At 38.5% G+C, this 17,141-nt stretch overlaps 1 protein-coding gene across 8 annotated transcripts in view; it reads left to right on the top strand.

Annotated features, from left to right (window-relative positions):
* Positions 1-16,177, top strand: part of TANK (TRAF family member associated NFKB activator) — a 28,922-nt gene extending 12,745 nt beyond the window's left edge. For 3 of the 8 annotated variants that reach the window (XM_040070104.2, XM_040070103.2, XM_040070105.2), the window contains 6 exons: positions 3,666-3,845; positions 5,146-5,216; positions 7,363-7,481; positions 9,132-9,709; positions 13,995-14,150; positions 15,371-16,177. In XM_040070104.2, the coding sequence (XP_039926038.1) occupies positions 3,666-3,845; positions 5,146-5,216; positions 7,363-7,481; positions 9,132-9,709; positions 13,995-14,150; positions 15,371-15,406 (1,140 nt within the window). In that variant the 3' untranslated portion in view covers positions 15,407-16,177. Of the gene's footprint in view, positions 1-3,665; positions 3,846-5,145; positions 5,217-7,362; positions 7,482-9,131; positions 9,710-13,994 lie in introns of all 8 variants that reach the window. The other 5 variants (XM_040070106.2, XM_040070107.2, XM_040070109.2 and 2 more) reach the window with 4 other exon arrangements.
* The last annotated feature ends 964 nt before the right edge of the window (positions 16,178-17,141 follow it).

Genomic DNA, 17,141 nt, shown 5'->3' on the forward strand with positions numbered 1-17,141 from the left:
ATTTCTGGTATTGATAGCCTTTTCTCCTATTGCTTCATCTGTTTAATCTATCTCTACCCGATAATAGAGAAGAGTTAATGGGGAAACTGTTAGAAGACACAGTTAATATTCCTTGAGACCACTTATAGTTTATCAGTTGAATTCTGGTTTTCCTTGAAACTACCTGACCATTTGTTTGTTTCAGGAAGCCACTGAAACCAGCCATTATAGCACACTTTAGGGAATAATAATGGGACCTGCCTTTGCTGCAGTACAGTCTGGGGGCTGACTGCTGTGAAGCAGCTCTGCCGGAAAAGAGCTGGGATCTTGTTAGATCTTGAGCGTGAGCCAGCAGCGTGTCATGACAGAAAAGAAGGGCAACAGCTCTTTGTGTTGTATTAACAGGAGCACAGCTAGCACACCCAGGGAAATGAGTACCTCCCTCTATTCGATGTTCACTGGACTGCATCTAGAGTACTACATTGGGCTTGGGGACCTCCAGTGCAGGAAAAACATTGACAAACTACAGTGAGTTCAGCAGAAGCCCCACTGAAGTAACTGAAGGCTGGAGTATGTATCCTGTGAGAAGATGCAGAAACTGCTCTTGTCCAGCCTGGAGAAGAGGTGGCTTCTGTGAAAGCTAATAGCATTCCAATACCTACATTCAGGTTATCAGGCAGATGGAGCCAGGCTCTTAATGGTGGTGCATGGCAGGAGGATGAGACAACGGGCAGATGAAACAGGAAGGGTTCAGACTGAACATAGGGGAAAACATTTCACCATGAGGACAGCCAGGCATGGGAAAACGTTGCCCAGAGAGGTCGTGCAGTCTCCATGCTTGGGAAATTCCAGGCCAAACTGACTAACCTGATCAGACACTGTAACTGACCCTGATTTGATTAGAAGCTAGAGAAACCTGGAAGTCCCTTCCAGTTTCAGTTATCCTCTGATCCTATAAAGCCTCTGCAAAAGAAAAGATACTGATCTGTTCATAATACATATGTAACCACTTTGCTGGCAGCTAATACCAGCATGCTTAAAAGATCCATTGTGTTGCCAAGTACTTAATTGAGCAGGTATGACCTGTGTGACATATTTATAAAGTTGATAAAGCTTATGAAGTTTATCAAGCATTAGCTTTGTAATCTTAAGCCAGTTTATAGGGGTTACCACATCATTGCAAACCACTAGGCACAGTATTGGAAACTCTTAAGATCATCAAGCTATGAAGGGTTGCCTTATTGAAAGATCCCAAAAGGTGTAATTGTTTCTCCAACTGGTATCCTGATGGTGCACAGGAATGATGATTTCCATCAGTATGTACTGATACGTCTTTACTGTAACATGTTGCATGGCTCTTCTCATGTGGCTTTTTTCCCTGCTTGTTTAAATCTTGTCTTAACTTCCTGCAGATGTAGGAGAAATGGAGAACCACTGGCTATTACTGCACTGCCTCCAGTTATCTGAAGGCCTTTGAAAGCCCACATGTGAATTGGATCTGTAATAGTATCAAAGAGATAAATTATGCTGTATCACAGGCTCAGTGAGTTATTTTATTGTCCTTAAGATACAATAGTTCCTCAAGGGCAAGCGTTATCTTTGATGAAAGCTCCTTCCTAGGTGTTTGGATTTCCAGCAAATAATGATGAAGGAAAACACAGGAGAAGCTGTATCCCCTTACCTTATTTAAATGGGAAATTGAATTTGACCTGTCAGAAATGCAAAGCATAGAAGTGTTAGGATTAAGGAGTTTTGCTGGGATTGAAACATGCCATTTTTAGACAATGTTTCGAAGTTGCTGAGCAGAAGAAGCTTAATCTGGATCCTTAAAATACCACCCAAGTCTGGAGTGGCACTGAAGCTTTTACTGTAGATTTGCGGTTGAGACTATAAACCAGTGCCTTCAAAGCTATTTTTTCTGCAGGTTTTTCTTTTTTATCCAGCTAGTATAACTTTTTGAGGCTAAACAGTTGTGTCAGCTGCATGTACACACATCCATGCTTAGCCAGCTGTTGTCTTGGTAAATCAGCTCTGGCCCCTGCATGACTGTCTTTGTCTAGTAGGGTAGCCCCTACCTACCTAATCTCCAAATGCTCAACCTCACTCTATATAAGTTCCATTTTAAAATAAAACAAAAGGTCGTGGAAAAGCACTTAGTTGCTTCTTTATCTTACCCTACCTTCTACAGACTTCTACTATTTAACTGCATTTCACTTATATTCTTCTTTAAGAGTTAACCCTTTGGGATTACTTCTCTTGCAGAGACAATCATGGGGCTTGGAGACACTTTTTGTGACACTTGATACAATTCCCCAGATTTCATAAACTAACAGCTATAAGGTTTTCATAGGAACAGTTTTTAACTGTAGGTTGTTTCTTGAAAATTTTTGTCACTACTATCTTCTAAAAATATTTTTTAAATCCTTCATTATTTTCTTCTTTATTCCACAAAAATCCCACATAGTTAGAAGTTCCATGAATTACTAGATGGATCATCAAAGTGAGAGCAGGCAGGGCTTTTTTGTTCCACAAATCTTTATAGGACTGAACTATTTGCAATACAATCCTGGTTATGCATAAAGAATGGAGGATGAGAGGCTGGAGAGCAGCCCTGCAGAAAGACATCTGCAATTTGGGTTGACGGCAAGTTGATAGGAGTTAACAGTGTGCCTTGGCAGCCAAAAGAGCCAGTTGTGTCCCCGAGGGCATCAGGCACAACGTCGCCAGCTGGGCAAGGGCTGGAATTGTCCCGCTCTGCTCTGCAGTGGTGCAGCCCCACCCCGAGCACTGTCTGCAGTTTTGGGTGCCACAGAAAGGACATCACACTATTACAGCATGTCCAGGGGAGGGTGACCAAGATGGTGAAAAATTTTGAGGGCAAGAATTAGGAGGAGCAGCTGAGGTCACTTTGTTGAGCCTGCAAAAGAGAAGGCTCAGGAGTGTCCTCATCACAGTTGACAACTCCCTCAAGGGCAGCAGTGGCTGGGGAGGAGCTGCTCTCCCCTCTCTGGGGAGCAGCGACAGGACACGAGGCAACGCATCAGGGGAGGTTCAGGCTGGACATTAGGAAAGGGTCCTTCACTGAGACGGTTGTTGGTCACTGGAACAGGCTCTCCAGGGAAGCCATCACGGCACTGAGCCTCTCAGAATTGGAAGAGTGTCTGGACAATGTTCTCAGTTCTGTGGTTTAGGTTTAGGTAGTTCTGCAAAGAGCAGAGTTGGACTTGATCTGTATGAGTCCCTTCCAACTGGAGATATTCTAGGATTGTGTGATTGTGTTCTTGGGTTTGCTCAATTTGCAGAATTATCACCATACTCAAAATGGTGTAAGATTGAAATTAATTAAATACTATTTTATGTATCATATATGCAAAATATTATACAAAAAATGTTAATGTAAATGATACAGTAAGTGAACCGAGAAAGTGTCTTTATTTTGTATAAAGACTAATATAACTTCCAGAAATTCAGAAGATACAGTTGTTTTATCACCTGTGAAGAGTTATAGCTCTGTATAGGAGTAGACGGTCTTTACTATCAATTGAAAATGATTAATGTAATAAACAAGACTAACCCTTACTTATGATGCAAAACCTACATTTAGTTTATTATAGACTGCTGAATAGTGATATTCCACAAGCCTCAAATTTATTAATTGTACTTATGTTTCTAAAATTATTTTTTAGGAACAGTTAGACAGTGAGAGCATGAAATTGAAGCAACTTGAGGACAAAAGCAATCAAAAGGAAAGGAAGCTTTTATCTATTATTTCCAATCAAGATGATAAAATAAGAAATCTGGAAAGCAGATTGCAAGAATTAAATGAAGCACAAAAGGGTGTACAGATGCCAACATATAAAAGGGAGGTAAGATAAGAAACCAAGTAGAGATGAAATTAAAAAGACAAACATTTGTAAATTATTACTTCTTTCAAACATGAAATGTTTGGAATTCATACTAATTATTGTAATAAACTTATTTTATATTTCATCATTATATAAATCCTAGGAAATTGTCAAATTATACAAAGCACATAGAGAGCACCATTAAATACATACTGGTTAGTTGGTATGTTAATTATTTTGTGGTATGTCTTCAAAATTCTCATATTTGTGAAAAGACCAGATTAGCATTTCTGGTTTATAATTTTCAGCTGGAAGTTTTCACCAAAACTGAGTTGATTTTTTTCATTTTTACGCCACCCTATTTTTGTTACAGAATAGCATCCAGGGTGCTATTCTGTCCTTGTGGGATAGCTAGAGTGCAGTCACCGACGTGACTCTAACCATGGATACACATATTAGCTACCGATTTAAAGTGAACACAGGTAAGCGGAGGAGTGCAGCAACACAGAACTTGTTGCTGTTAGACTCCCTAAGCATTGCTTAGCTTACTGTGGCAAAGACTTGTATCCTGTGTTGCTGGGTGTAAGGCAGCTGAAATGCATCTACAGGAGCTGCAGCCGCACTTTAGCCTTACAGGTAAGACACACCTGTGGTTACAGGCAATGTATTAGCTTGTGCACATTTCTAAGCTTACACATCTTTGAAATCGGCTGATTTGGCAGGCGTGCTCAAGTTCGTGTCTGACTTGGAGCACATATGAACTACCCAGGCCATCTGGTAATGTAGCTCTGGTGCAACTGCAGCTTACTGACTGCTTATTATGAAAACTTCCCCTAATGCCTGGCAGATGTAAAACCATGTAATACTGGAGTGAACCACACGGTGGTAGTCAAAGTTAATAACTTATTTAAAAATCTGCTAGAACTCCTGACATATTAGCTTCCGATGTGTTCATTGAAATTTTCAGTGAATAAATTGATTTTTAAGAGGTAAAATAGCTGGGTAGCAAGCTTATACAAAAGACAGAATTTTACCTTATACATGACTGAAAATGAATTACAATCAAGCAATATTCTTAGAACTAGTTCCCTTTCAAGGGAATAGGAGCAGAGAAATGCCACATTGAGTTAACAAGTTAACCTAAAAGGAACTAGGAATTTCGTACAAACTCCTTTTGTCATTTTGACAGTGCTTTGACAAAGCTTTTGACAAAGCTTTCAACAGGACTAGGTGAAGGACCCCATGGCATTTTTATTCGTATCAAGGTGAAGCGCAAAATTAATATGCTAACAGGCTCAATATTTTCATATTTTATTTCCAGGGGAAAAGTAAGAAAGTTGTTCCAGATAAGCCTGAATTATCTCTAGGGTTCTCTGGTATTTCACCTGAAAGGTAAATACTCCTGCAGCATTTTTCAAATTTGCTTTTGGCTTTTCTGCAATTTAGTAAGGCCAGCTATTGCCCTCTTTCCTACACAGTACCTTAAAAACTAGCTGGGCAGGGAGTCGGGAGGGGAGGGTGCATCAAAGGTCAAAGAGCAAATGCAGGAAGATAATAGAGCCAGCAACTGTGTGGAATCATAGCTGGGGCTTTACAAGTATGGAGGGCTAAGCTGGGAGGGAGAAAGAATAGCCACTTGATTCAGCAGGAGGTTAAACTCTGGGAACATGTTAATGCTGGGGTATGGATAAGCATTAACTGCCTTGCATTGACTCTTGTGGACAGGAATGTACAGCCATTATGGATTAACTGATGGCAGCACAGCACAGGAGCCTGCTGTGCTGCCAGGAAGAGGTCTGATAGGCAGCATGAAGAAATAATTCTTGGCCTGATCCATCCTAAATGAGGTTGTTTGAAACCAACTTTATCTGTAAGCTGAAGCCAGCACGCCCCTGCTATGACCAAGGGGTCAAAAGCTGTAGATTTCCTCTTCTGCCAGTGATTTTGGAAAAATATTGACCAAAATCTTAGGTTTGCATTTTTCATAGGATAGGCAGGAATGCCACTTTTAACAATTTTGCTGTGGTCAACTAGAAGATTCTCTAAGGTGAGGTTAGGGCAGTATTAAGGGAAAGTACCAAATTCTTGCTGTCTTACTCTCTTGCCTAGGCATCTGCTTTTGACCACTCCCATACATAGGCTAGGTGAACCACATGGATCTTTAGTCTGGCTCACTACTCTTACGATAAGAAAGAGAGGAAATAAGACTGTAATGTGAGAAAGACTTGTTTGTCTTTTTGATTGATATCTAAAAAATGAAAAACCTTTACCTCTCTTCTGTCTTTCTGCTCTCAAATAGCTTCCTTACTTTACTGTTTTCTTGGAAAGAGGTATGTGACTGGTAGATTACTGGTAAGATTACTGGTAATCTTACACTAGTAAGATGATAGTATCACAAATGTCTAGCAAATAAAGACTGTTTCATCTAATCATAGCTGTATTTTAAAGTTCTGATTAGAAACTTCTTTTTTTCTTTTATTTCTTATTTATCAAAACATCTCTAAAATCATGAGAATGTGTTAACAATAGCAATTTTAAGTACTTCTGTAGATCTTTTTTTCAAATGAGATACAAATAGACATTTATGTCCTCAAAAAGAGAAACACAACAGAAATAGGAACACAGTCTGATTGCTATATGAATAAGCTATAAAAAAAGAAAACAATCCACTGGATTAAAGAAAAATTCCTTTTGAGATCTTTAGATGTAAAGATGAAAAAGAGAACGCAAATCCAACTTCACTTTTTTATCTTTGAAGTTCATTTTATAAAATCCATTATATTGTGCTTAAAAATATAAATTACTCAGCAAGTTTATCAAAGTTTCACAGTGGAATTTTATGGATGCATCAGTAACTAAATAGCAGTGCCTTTGGGCAAATAAACCCACACCAACATGAACAACTTTTACCATCCTCAGTGCAGATAACTAAATATCAGGTTCTGATATGATACTCTGGAAAAGATATAGTATAATACATCCTTCAGAACAAAAAGAAAAGTCATATGATATTGTATGAAACCAGAGGGAATGAGTTTACAAACTGCTGCCCAAAATGCAAGGTAGATGTAGAAGGAAAGAGCTGTAACAAATGCTTGTGTGTTCCTTCTTCTGCAGTCTGAAGTGCACTGGCAACAACAGAAAACATTTAATGTTCATAGTGGCAGCATCTTATTTTCCCTAGAATTGAGGTGGAAACAGTACCCTTGGGAAAGATAAACTCTTTCACAAAATATCTGAAAGACTGGAAGAACTGAAAGGCTGGATTTTTGGGGGTGGTTCTTGCAGGGTCAGTTCCTATGTTCAAATATATATGCTTATAGTTTAACTATACAAACTCTTTGACAAGATTTCCTTTTCATTTTTCTGCTTGCTTTTACTGAGGAGAGCAAAAATATGTATACATATGTTGAGGAACAAGATATCCAAGAAAAGTAGCTTATACTATTGTTTTTCTCTGGTTTGTGGGTGTGACTAGATTAAAGGTCACAAGAAGCTGAATTGGTTGACTCTTTAATTTACAATTTTGATCTTCCAGAGAGAATCTGGAGACCATTTTCCAGGACATGAAAGAAGAGTGTCATCGAATACGTATGCTAGCCAGAGAACAAACAGACCAACTGAGTATATTTAAGATAAAGCCAGAACCTGAAACTGGTAATATCATACTTAAGCGCTTATTGTGATTCAACTGTTTGAAAGCTTTGCTTTATATTTGAAAATACTGCAAATTACACATACATAGAAGTACTTCCACTGTTTACCATCTGCCTTTTTCAAGTCTGTTCACATGGTGCTCAGTATTTCACCAAGAAAACGCACCGCCAGTTTTGGCATTCTATGACGAATGCTCCAAATCACATGCTATAAAAGACAGTCATCACATCAATGGCTCTTGTAATTGTTTTGTCCCTTGGAGTGAGAGGCAGGCACTTACTACATGTGATATCCCATCATACTGTGTGAATGACAGCACTTGCTTGCTTTTAATTTAGCTGTCAGTTCAAAAGATGTCTGCTATGAATGCCTCTAGCCCCATATCTGTTAGAGGAAAACTGCAGGACTGAGGAAACTCAGAGGATGTATTTTCTAGACTTCCTTGTGCAGACTTTTAAATACTGTTTTCTTATATGGGACAAGAGCTTAATCCAACACTTCCTGAAAACAAAGGGAAGGCTTGATATTTGTTGAAACTGTGAGAGATCCTGAATGTCCAGTTCCGCTAATGCTTACCTTTAACACAATGTAAGCGACTATGGCTATTCTTTACTTACTTTTCTTAATAGTAGGATCAGACTCTTAAGTGATTTCAATAAACACCTGCCAGATGCACACAGTTGATGCAAAAGATGCTGATTTCAGCACTTGACTTTAATTTAGGTCATCCATTACTGAAGTTTTGTTACATGAAGTGCTGACACGTATCTTGTTGCTTCAAGTTGCTCTGTCTGAACTGTGTTGTGATAGTCTGATTGTATACTAATAAATTCATTATTTGGGGGTGGGAATTTTGGAGGAAGTGTGTTTGGCAACTTACTTTACAAGAATGGTTTTGTTTTCCCAACAAAAGTGCCTAACTCAACCGTGTGAAAAGCCATACATGATATAAGCCACATAGATGAAAGAAGTGCTTAAGTCAGCTGTGTGTCAAGGTATACATGACGAAAGCTATAAAGATTTAATGTTTGATTTGTTACTTCTGTGTTCCACTGTCAGAAGTACAATCAGTTTTTACTGAAATTATTCTCTCACCTGGTTAGGAGTAACCATTACCATTTTTATTAATATAGCGCCAAAAATGAAGGGTGAATTCTTGAAACAAAGGGAAAACAGGGTCCTGTTTCTGAATAGTTATTCAATTTAAATATTTAACTAATTTGGAAGCCAGTGGGAGATAGGTACCTGAATACCTTCTAAAATCGTGCTCATGGTGCCTAGCATGTTCTTGGCACTGTGTGAAATGGTTTGGGTTCCAGCTTCTATTTCTGCCAGAACACTTCAGTAAATATGCAAGTATGTGTTAAGAGTACGGGACAACGTAATTTTCAATAAAATTAAAATGTTTATAGCCATAAATCAAAGAGAAATATAATTATTAGAAGAGAGTATTTCCTTTTATTTCTGTTCCGATTGGTTTTGTGTCAGAACTATTGTGAAAGAACACTACACCTCAATCTGATTTTAAAGAGAAAATAAACAGTTAAAAAAGCAGGGAAGGAAGATGGAAAAAAAATACCCCAACACCACATTTTTATAACTATATTTCAATGGACTATTTAATATTTTCTTAATTTTTTTTCTTCACAGAAATACAGTTTTCCATGCCGATACAGTGCACTGATAAAACTGATGAACAAGCAGAAGAGCTTTTTAAGCCTCGGGTTATAAAGGATATAAATAGAGGTGCATCATGCATCACATCTATCACACCAAGAGGAGTGGGCCAAGATGAGGACAACAACTCTGTAGAATCACTTTCTAAATTTAATGTCAAGTTTCCACCTACAGACAATGACTCTGCTTTCTTGCAGAGCACTCAGGAAAAACCAACAGTTCCTTGTACTGGTATATCTGAAAACATGCTTCAAGATCATCATTTTAACCTGGAGCACAGAGACCATGCTGTTAACCTCAGTAAATTGGAACCTAACTCATTTGAAGCTCATGGCATTGATCTCATGACCTCAGCTTTACAAAGCTTAACTACTGTTGACAAAACAAACCCCTCAGATCATGCAAAGATGCCCATAGAAAAAATCTGTGACAAACCATGTTTAAAAACAACAGACAGTTTCACATTTGTACCTAAGCACACAAACCAGGGTGTACCTGAAGTAATTTTTTCTTTAGAAGATGCTGGAACAACCGTCAGAGGTCCTCATCAGGTATCTTTCTATAAATGTTCTACATTTCAAAAAATGGTAATGATTCAGACACGCATTTTGCAAAGATCTTTGAGACTGGATAAAAATGTTCTCTAAGAAACCTCATCAGTCTTTTTTTAAGACAATATCGCTTGTCATTTCTTCTTCCTAATACTGCAAAATGTGTTCAAAATGCTTTTCTAGTGAAATGTCAGGAATATAAGCAGACATAAGCACTGGACGTTTTTACAAATTTCAGTTCATCTAGATATTAATTGCTTCTATATCTATTTCAAAGCTGTCATTAATCCTAAATTGCCCCCTAGATTGCTTTCTTTCTACCCTTGATCTCAGTTGTATAGGGCACACATTTGTTTTAATTGTTTTTCATGTACAGCAGAGAATAAGAAAAATGAACCAATTAAAAAGCTAAACAGATAAATACTTCCACTATGAAAAAAATAGCGACTTTTTGTCTTAATCTGAGGTATCAACAACACCCTTCTCTTCTGCTCTAAGAAACTTAAATTTTTGTCATTGTAGGAAAAAAACATAATTATGTTTTCTAATGAAGGAAAGTTCACTAAAATAATTTATTTTAGGTTTATGTATGTAATTTGGGCTTAAATTTCAGTTAGAGCCTGAAGTCCATGGGAGCTCCCGAAAACAAGGCCCAGTAGCTGTAATGCAGAAAATCTTATTGGCATGTTCTGACATCTCTGAGTACTTTGCTTCTTTTGTGTAACATCCTGTCTCAGCTGAAAGCTAGCAGAATTATGGAGCTTTATAGACTGGTTCAGTGTTCGTTGGTTTTTTATTTCTGTGGCTTTTGTGGTACCTTGTGAAAGGACAGGTTTTCAAGAATGAGCAAATAGTGATAATTAGGAATTCTCTGAGGGTGAAATTCACCTATTCTTACTATTTACATGGATAAAGTTTTCTGGTCTTTCCCAATGACAAGATGCATGCAGCAGAAGAGCTATACCTCTCCATTTGGTCACAGCATGACCTGCAAAACCAGCATTTGGAAAGTGCTGTAGGACATGATAGCTCTGATGCTTTCTTCTCCTAAAATTTACCCAGTCTAGTTTTTAATTTTCTATTGCAAACCACTTTTGAGTGAAAATTTTAAAGCATTGAAAGATTGCTACTACAAGCTTGATTTTTTCACAAACTATTTTAAATATCTGTTTGTAATGTAGATCTCAATGCTTTACCAACTTATTAATTACAGTTTTTATTTTATTTTTCATTGGGTCCTCAGTTAAAGTTGTGACTTAGTTAAACAAATTAACACATTTATTTTACTGCTAGTAGAATTCCTATGGAACTGCAAAGAATTCATTCTATTGCTTGTTACTATCCTCCTTTTCTGTATTCCTTCTCCAGCCTGTTCTTTTACTAGTTAGCCTGTGTATTCATTTTTCAATAGATGGCACCCTGCATTGTACATTGCAGCAAATGAAACAGCTGGTATGTGATTATAAATTGATAGGGGAGTATGCAGCTTGAAAAGTACAGAACAGTGGTTGAATAGCAGTAAGCCTCTGACCATTGGTATTTCTGCAAAATTAGGAAATTAATTTGGAGCCAGCATTTAAAATGAGAGTGATCTGTTTTGTGGAAAAAAATGAACTAATGCTAGCACTCAGAGAAAAAGAAAGCTAACAGTGAACTGGTTAGTATTTGAAAGTCATATCTACAATAGCACTGCTCTGATTAAAATGTTATTTCTTATCCAGAAGTTTGTTTGAAAGAAGCCAGTATTACTTTAGAATCCAGTATATGTACATCTACGTGTATCAGTATATTTAAATATACATCTCCTTTATTCAGCTGCTTTCAAAATAGGTTTTTAAGTATTTTTCCCAATTAATTTGACTCAGTCCTAGAGGGTTTTTCTGACTGTAAATTGTGCTAAAGATTTGGTCACAGATAATATATATATCGATTAAAATAGGTGGGGTTTTTTTTAAGTTACTTGTATACATGCCCTTTTCACTGTGTTAACCTTAGCAAAATTTATGCATAAACTTGTTCTTAGTATTTTTACCACCTTTCTAGGGGGTGGTTGTGCTGCTTACAGCTTCTATCATCCCCTCCAAAAATGAAGGAAAAGCCAAGAAAGAGGGAATTATATACCTCTTTTTTTTCCTAGTGTAGATAAAACTTTCAAGTATTTACTACATATGTTAACTTATAAAATGGAAAACCCCATAAATGCAATAGATTTGGCAACAGCAAGTTCTTGGAACTGCTCTCAGTTGGTGTAATAAATTTAGCTCTTTCCTTCTATGTGGATACTAAATCTAAAAACTCAGTACTGTTTTCTTAGAATGTAACTTTAAAAAAAAAACGTGACTGAAAAGAGCAGTAGATTAAAATAAACATGGATATTAGTGAACCTAGGATTTTACAGACTACATTTAGCTGAGACTTTCATATAGATGCACATGTTTATTGGTATTTGCAGTTTGAGGGAGTTGTTTCCACCAAAATACTTCTAAGTATGTTTATGATTTTAAAAGCAAATCAGTAGTCAATTAATCTCAGTATTAATGTTTTTGAAATTGAATGTCTGCTTAAATATACCCCTGTTTTGACAAGGATATTAAGCACAAACTTAGCACTCAAGAAATGGAAGTTCAGTGCCTGTGTGTGTGGATACCTCCCCTTGTTATGTTTCCAATATGACAAATAGTTTTTACAATACTATTTTATCTTTGTCTGCAAACATCATATCAGAAACAAAAAATTCTAAACACATTTATGTAGTGTGTTTAAGTGTGTTAACTTGTTTAAGTGTGTCAGTGTCTAGATAGATTTAATATGCAATTTACACCAGCAACATACAATAAGTAGACTCTTTGAGCTGAAAAAAGTGGTGTGATTGCACTTAATTACTAATTAGTCAATTTAATTATATGGATTGCTGACCATAATGAAAGACAGTAAATCTGCTATTGCTATGTGATAAGCTAAACACTGTTTAAATACAGAATGGGCGGGAAATTGACTCCCGAGAAGTTCAGGGTGGTTTAAAAAGAAGGTTTAACCGCTGTGAAAGCCAGCGGAGTTGTGCACTCGATTGCTGTGGGAGAAATGCACAATAGATTGTAACTATTTGGCATGATGAAATTTAAAGAGCTGAAAACTAAGAATCATGGGTATCCGTAGCAAGAAATTTAAAACTTCTAAAGAAACGACTTTGTATTCTTCCTTGCCTTCCCATGTTTGAGTGAAGCAAGAGGAAAAAAATCAGCCAAACAAACCCCTGTAGGGCACACTCTCTTGTAAGTTCCATCCCCACATACAGCTCATACCAGCTTGCTGCCATTCCTTCTACTCTGTAGTCACAACAGGATGCATTTGGTTTTCACTTCACTCAAAACCTGATTGTCCTGCCATAACGTGCATATTACATTATATGTAACATAACGATTTAATCTTGTCTTGCTAATACTCAAGTTATGAAACTTAAGTTTTAATTTTACTTTGAAAACTGATAGAAGACTTTTTGATTCCCGTTTGGTAACAATTCTAAATAGTGTACACTTAGACTCTGAACTTAAGTGCCTTGAATTTCAGTGTTGAATAAACTGTCTTGCTGGCTTGAAACTAACTAGCTCAGGGACCAAGAGCAGCGCAGCTGCTGAACCAAATACAATGTAGTTACAGAATTGCCTGAATGCATGGATAGATATTCAGACGGTAGCCATGAGTTTGATGCTGTCATGGCAGGAGGAATCCCAAACAAGATTATTTATAACATATTTACATTAAAAGGCAACCAGAGCAGATAAGTACCTTAAGCCATGACATGGATCTAGTAGTCATTTTGGAAGTAAACTTGTTTTATGTCAATAAGAATGGAAATAAAATATGAATCATATTAATTCTGTACCAGAAACATTTTATTCTAAGGTAAAATGTATTTTCTCACTTCTGCTAAATGGCTATTGTGCACTGTGACATCTACAGTAAAATACTGAAATGCAAAGTTAAAGAAAAGTTTTAGTATGTACTGGACTGATAGTACAGATTTCTGCTCTTAGCAATATTTATCACTAATAGATACCAAGGTATTTTTAAATATTTGCAAGGATTGTTTATAAAACCTTTAAAAAAACAAAGTCCTATCCTGCTTTTCTTAAATGAGAACTCTCTAGTTAATGTCTCTGGCCAGGCAGGTATAAAGAAATCCTAATTTAAAGAGGCAGGTATTTCTTTTAATATAAATATAAACTACAGCATAATGCAAACCACATTGTAAACCTCAGCAATAATAATTTTCTGTTTCTTTTAGCCCATTTGGCAGCCTCAAGACAATGATTTGTTGGCACAAGCATATGCAGACTCTGAACTGAATCAGTGTGGAATATGTGAATTCTGTCGAGAAGTTTTCCCACCATCTCTAACATCTAAGGAAGATTTTCTTCGGCATCTCAATTCCCACTTTAAAGTACAGTCTTAGTGTATGAGAATTCAATGGTTCGCTGTTTTTGCATACATTTATACTTTTTTTTTTTATTCAATAGATATGATAAGAGTTTAAGAATTAGGACTTCTTGTAACAAGAACTCATGACTGAAATTGTTTGTCAGATAAGCACCTTTTTAGTTGTTTTTTGACAAGGCAAAATGAAACTAAGTCACTCAGTACTGTAATTCACATTATTGCTTGTTATGCTTCACTATTAACTTTGAGAGTGATATCAAACACTTTTTTTCCAATTAATCTTTCCCTGAATAGGCCTGAAGTTGTGACTTTATTTATGAATGTAGATTTGCAGAATGAATGCCTTAATCTGGCTGGCAAAAATTGGTGTAATGCTAGGATTTTTTTTTTTTTTTTTTTTTTTTCCTTCAATATCCACTGATGTGATTATGTTCTCCCTGAAGTAAACAGAAAGAGAAGTAGGCCCTCATTTTTCATTTATATTATATAATTTCCAAATTTAACTTACAATAGTGAACCTCTTAATTCAGATTGTTGTAAAATTATCATAATTGTTGAATCCAGGTGTGCCAGAATTAGGATAGGCTTGTTTACTAGTAACATAAATGAATGGTTGACTTTCCCAGATTAAGTTTTTACTAAAGCGAGTAATCAAAAGTAACATAGAAATTACCCTTTTACCAAAATAGAACGGTAATGATTTTATTAGTATCTGTTACATGTTATAAAAAAAATAATTATCTTGTTCATGTACCTTTATAGCATTAATAATTACTAAAAATGCTTTCAGGGAACAGGTTATATTAATATGAAGGATAGAAAAGGTTAAACTTTCCCCAAGACTAATAATACCAAAGATTATTTGCCTTCCCTTCTGGTCTGCTATGATGGATTGCCCAAGTCTGGTACGGACCAGAAAGGAAAGGGGAAAACCTAATCACCCAAATCTCAGTGACTTTATTTTTAACCTGAATATGCTTACTGGCTTTCTCAATGCAATTAAAATTTGTGTTTAGTTGAAACATTGAAGTCTGATAAAGTACACACATTTTCTGGATTTACTGATATCAAATTTAAAAATAGGGGTGTTGCCAAGTATTTTAAATTAATGATAAAGGGTGCTTGCTTTTTTAATTTGAACTGAATATAGAGTTTGGCCCTGATATGGATAATTAGCATTAATATTTTCATAGCAGCAAAGCACAACACTTTCTCTTTTTAAAGATTTGTTTGCAGGTGACAAATTTCTGGAAGAATTAACACCTGCGAAATTTTTAGAAATGGATTTTTCTGCAATTATTTTCTCTATTTTAAACATGTCATGTTTGTGACGGGCTGTCAACAGAGTGTACTGTAATAAGGAGCAGTGTACGGTGCACGTCTGCTACGTGACCTGGAGGAAGAGTTTGTTACTCTGGAGCTCTAAACCCTGGCGGTGCGCAGCGCTGAAGAGGCGATGTCCGGCGCGGCCGGAGTGTGAAGCACTTCCCCGGAGAGCACGGCTGGGGGTGGTGCCCGGGAGAGGCGCAGCTCCCAGCCTTGGGAGGAGAGACGGGGATTCGCGCATCTCCTGCCAGCCCGACGCACAGCACCGACTCGTCCTCTCGACCGTGAAATTCGAGCTCGGAAGCTCGCGTTATTAAGAGATGCACAAACTGCGAATCACCTTTGGAGAAAATAAAGTCATCTGTTTCTCCCCCCCCTCCCCGGGGCCACGCGTGGATGCGTTTTCCCCGGGAGCCCTTGAGCTGGCAGAGCCGGGAGCCCTGCGCCGAGCCCGAGTCCCCGTTCGGGACAAGGCTCTTTGTTGCTGGGGGCAGCCTGGGGTCCCCCGCGACCAGGGCACAGCGGGGAGGGCGGCAGGAGGTGCGGGGAACGCGGCTGACCGAAGTCTCCTCGACCAGCAGAACCCATCCATCTCCCGCTGTGAGGGCTCCCGCCTAGTGCGGCGTTTTAGGAATCTGTTTAATCCTGCGTGCGTAAAATTGTTGCTGCCTGAGGGCATCCACATAGGCTTGCCGATCAGACCACTGCGAGGAGCACTCGCAGTGTTTAGTTTTTAAATAAATAATAAATAATTAAATAAATAAATCTCACGCTAAGCAGTTGTGAGCGACTCGGAGTGGGAGGCGAGTGCTGTCCCTGAATGGGCCCCCCTTATACAGCTTTCCTGGAGGCGGCTGCTGCTGCCAGCAGGGACATCTGCTTTATTACACTCACCAGAGGAGGCTCGGTATTCCTCCCCTTCCCTACCTCTTCCACACAAGCTCAACCCGGCAGAGGAGGTTGAATCTAAAAGGGAAGTAGAATGTCATTAAAAATAATAAATACGGTGGAAGGAACTTGACAGGAAGAGCCGCCAACTGGTGCCAAGGTGTTCTACCGAATCCCAAGTCCGCCGGGGCCAGCGGAGCGAGCCCTCGCCGGGGCAGCCCCGGGGCTGGCGCAGTTTCAGGGCTCCCGCACGAGTTCATTGTCACCCCGCCCCGCGCTGACGGTGCGCTACGCGTGAACCCCCCGCGCTCACAGCCAGCGTTCGCGGAAGCTCTCGCAAGGAAACAAACTGCTCCCGTTTCCTCTCGGGAGCTCTCTGAGTGGAATTCCTATCGGGAGCTCTCTGAGGGACACCGGGGGTACTGCTGCCTCAGCCTGCTGCGAGGGCTCAGTGCCGGCGGCCGGGTAGAACACATGTAGCTCCTCTGTCTCTCCGGCTAACTCGACAGCTGCTCGTAGCTCCAGTAATTAGACTGTCACTGCTTGTTAGAGGAGAGGAAAACGCTCCTATGACAGATTCCACGAGTCCTCTGTTTTTTAAAATCTCGCAGAAATCACCAGAGCATTAACTGAGATTTCTTATTCCTTTACAATCAGAAGGAAAGAAGTTTCCTCTCCCATCTCGCACTCCAATCAGATCTCTTTTCCGACTCCCGTGAAACCGTGAATTCGTTCTAAAGGCTGAGGAAGTTACCTTCCTTCCCCTGCCTACCGGGGAGGA

The sequence above is a fragment of the Hirundo rustica genome, chromosome 7 (assembly GCF_015227805.2).
Source record: "Hirundo rustica isolate bHirRus1 chromosome 7, bHirRus1.pri.v3, whole genome shotgun sequence".
NCBI lineage: Eukaryota > Metazoa > Chordata > Aves > Passeriformes > Hirundinidae > Hirundo > Hirundo rustica.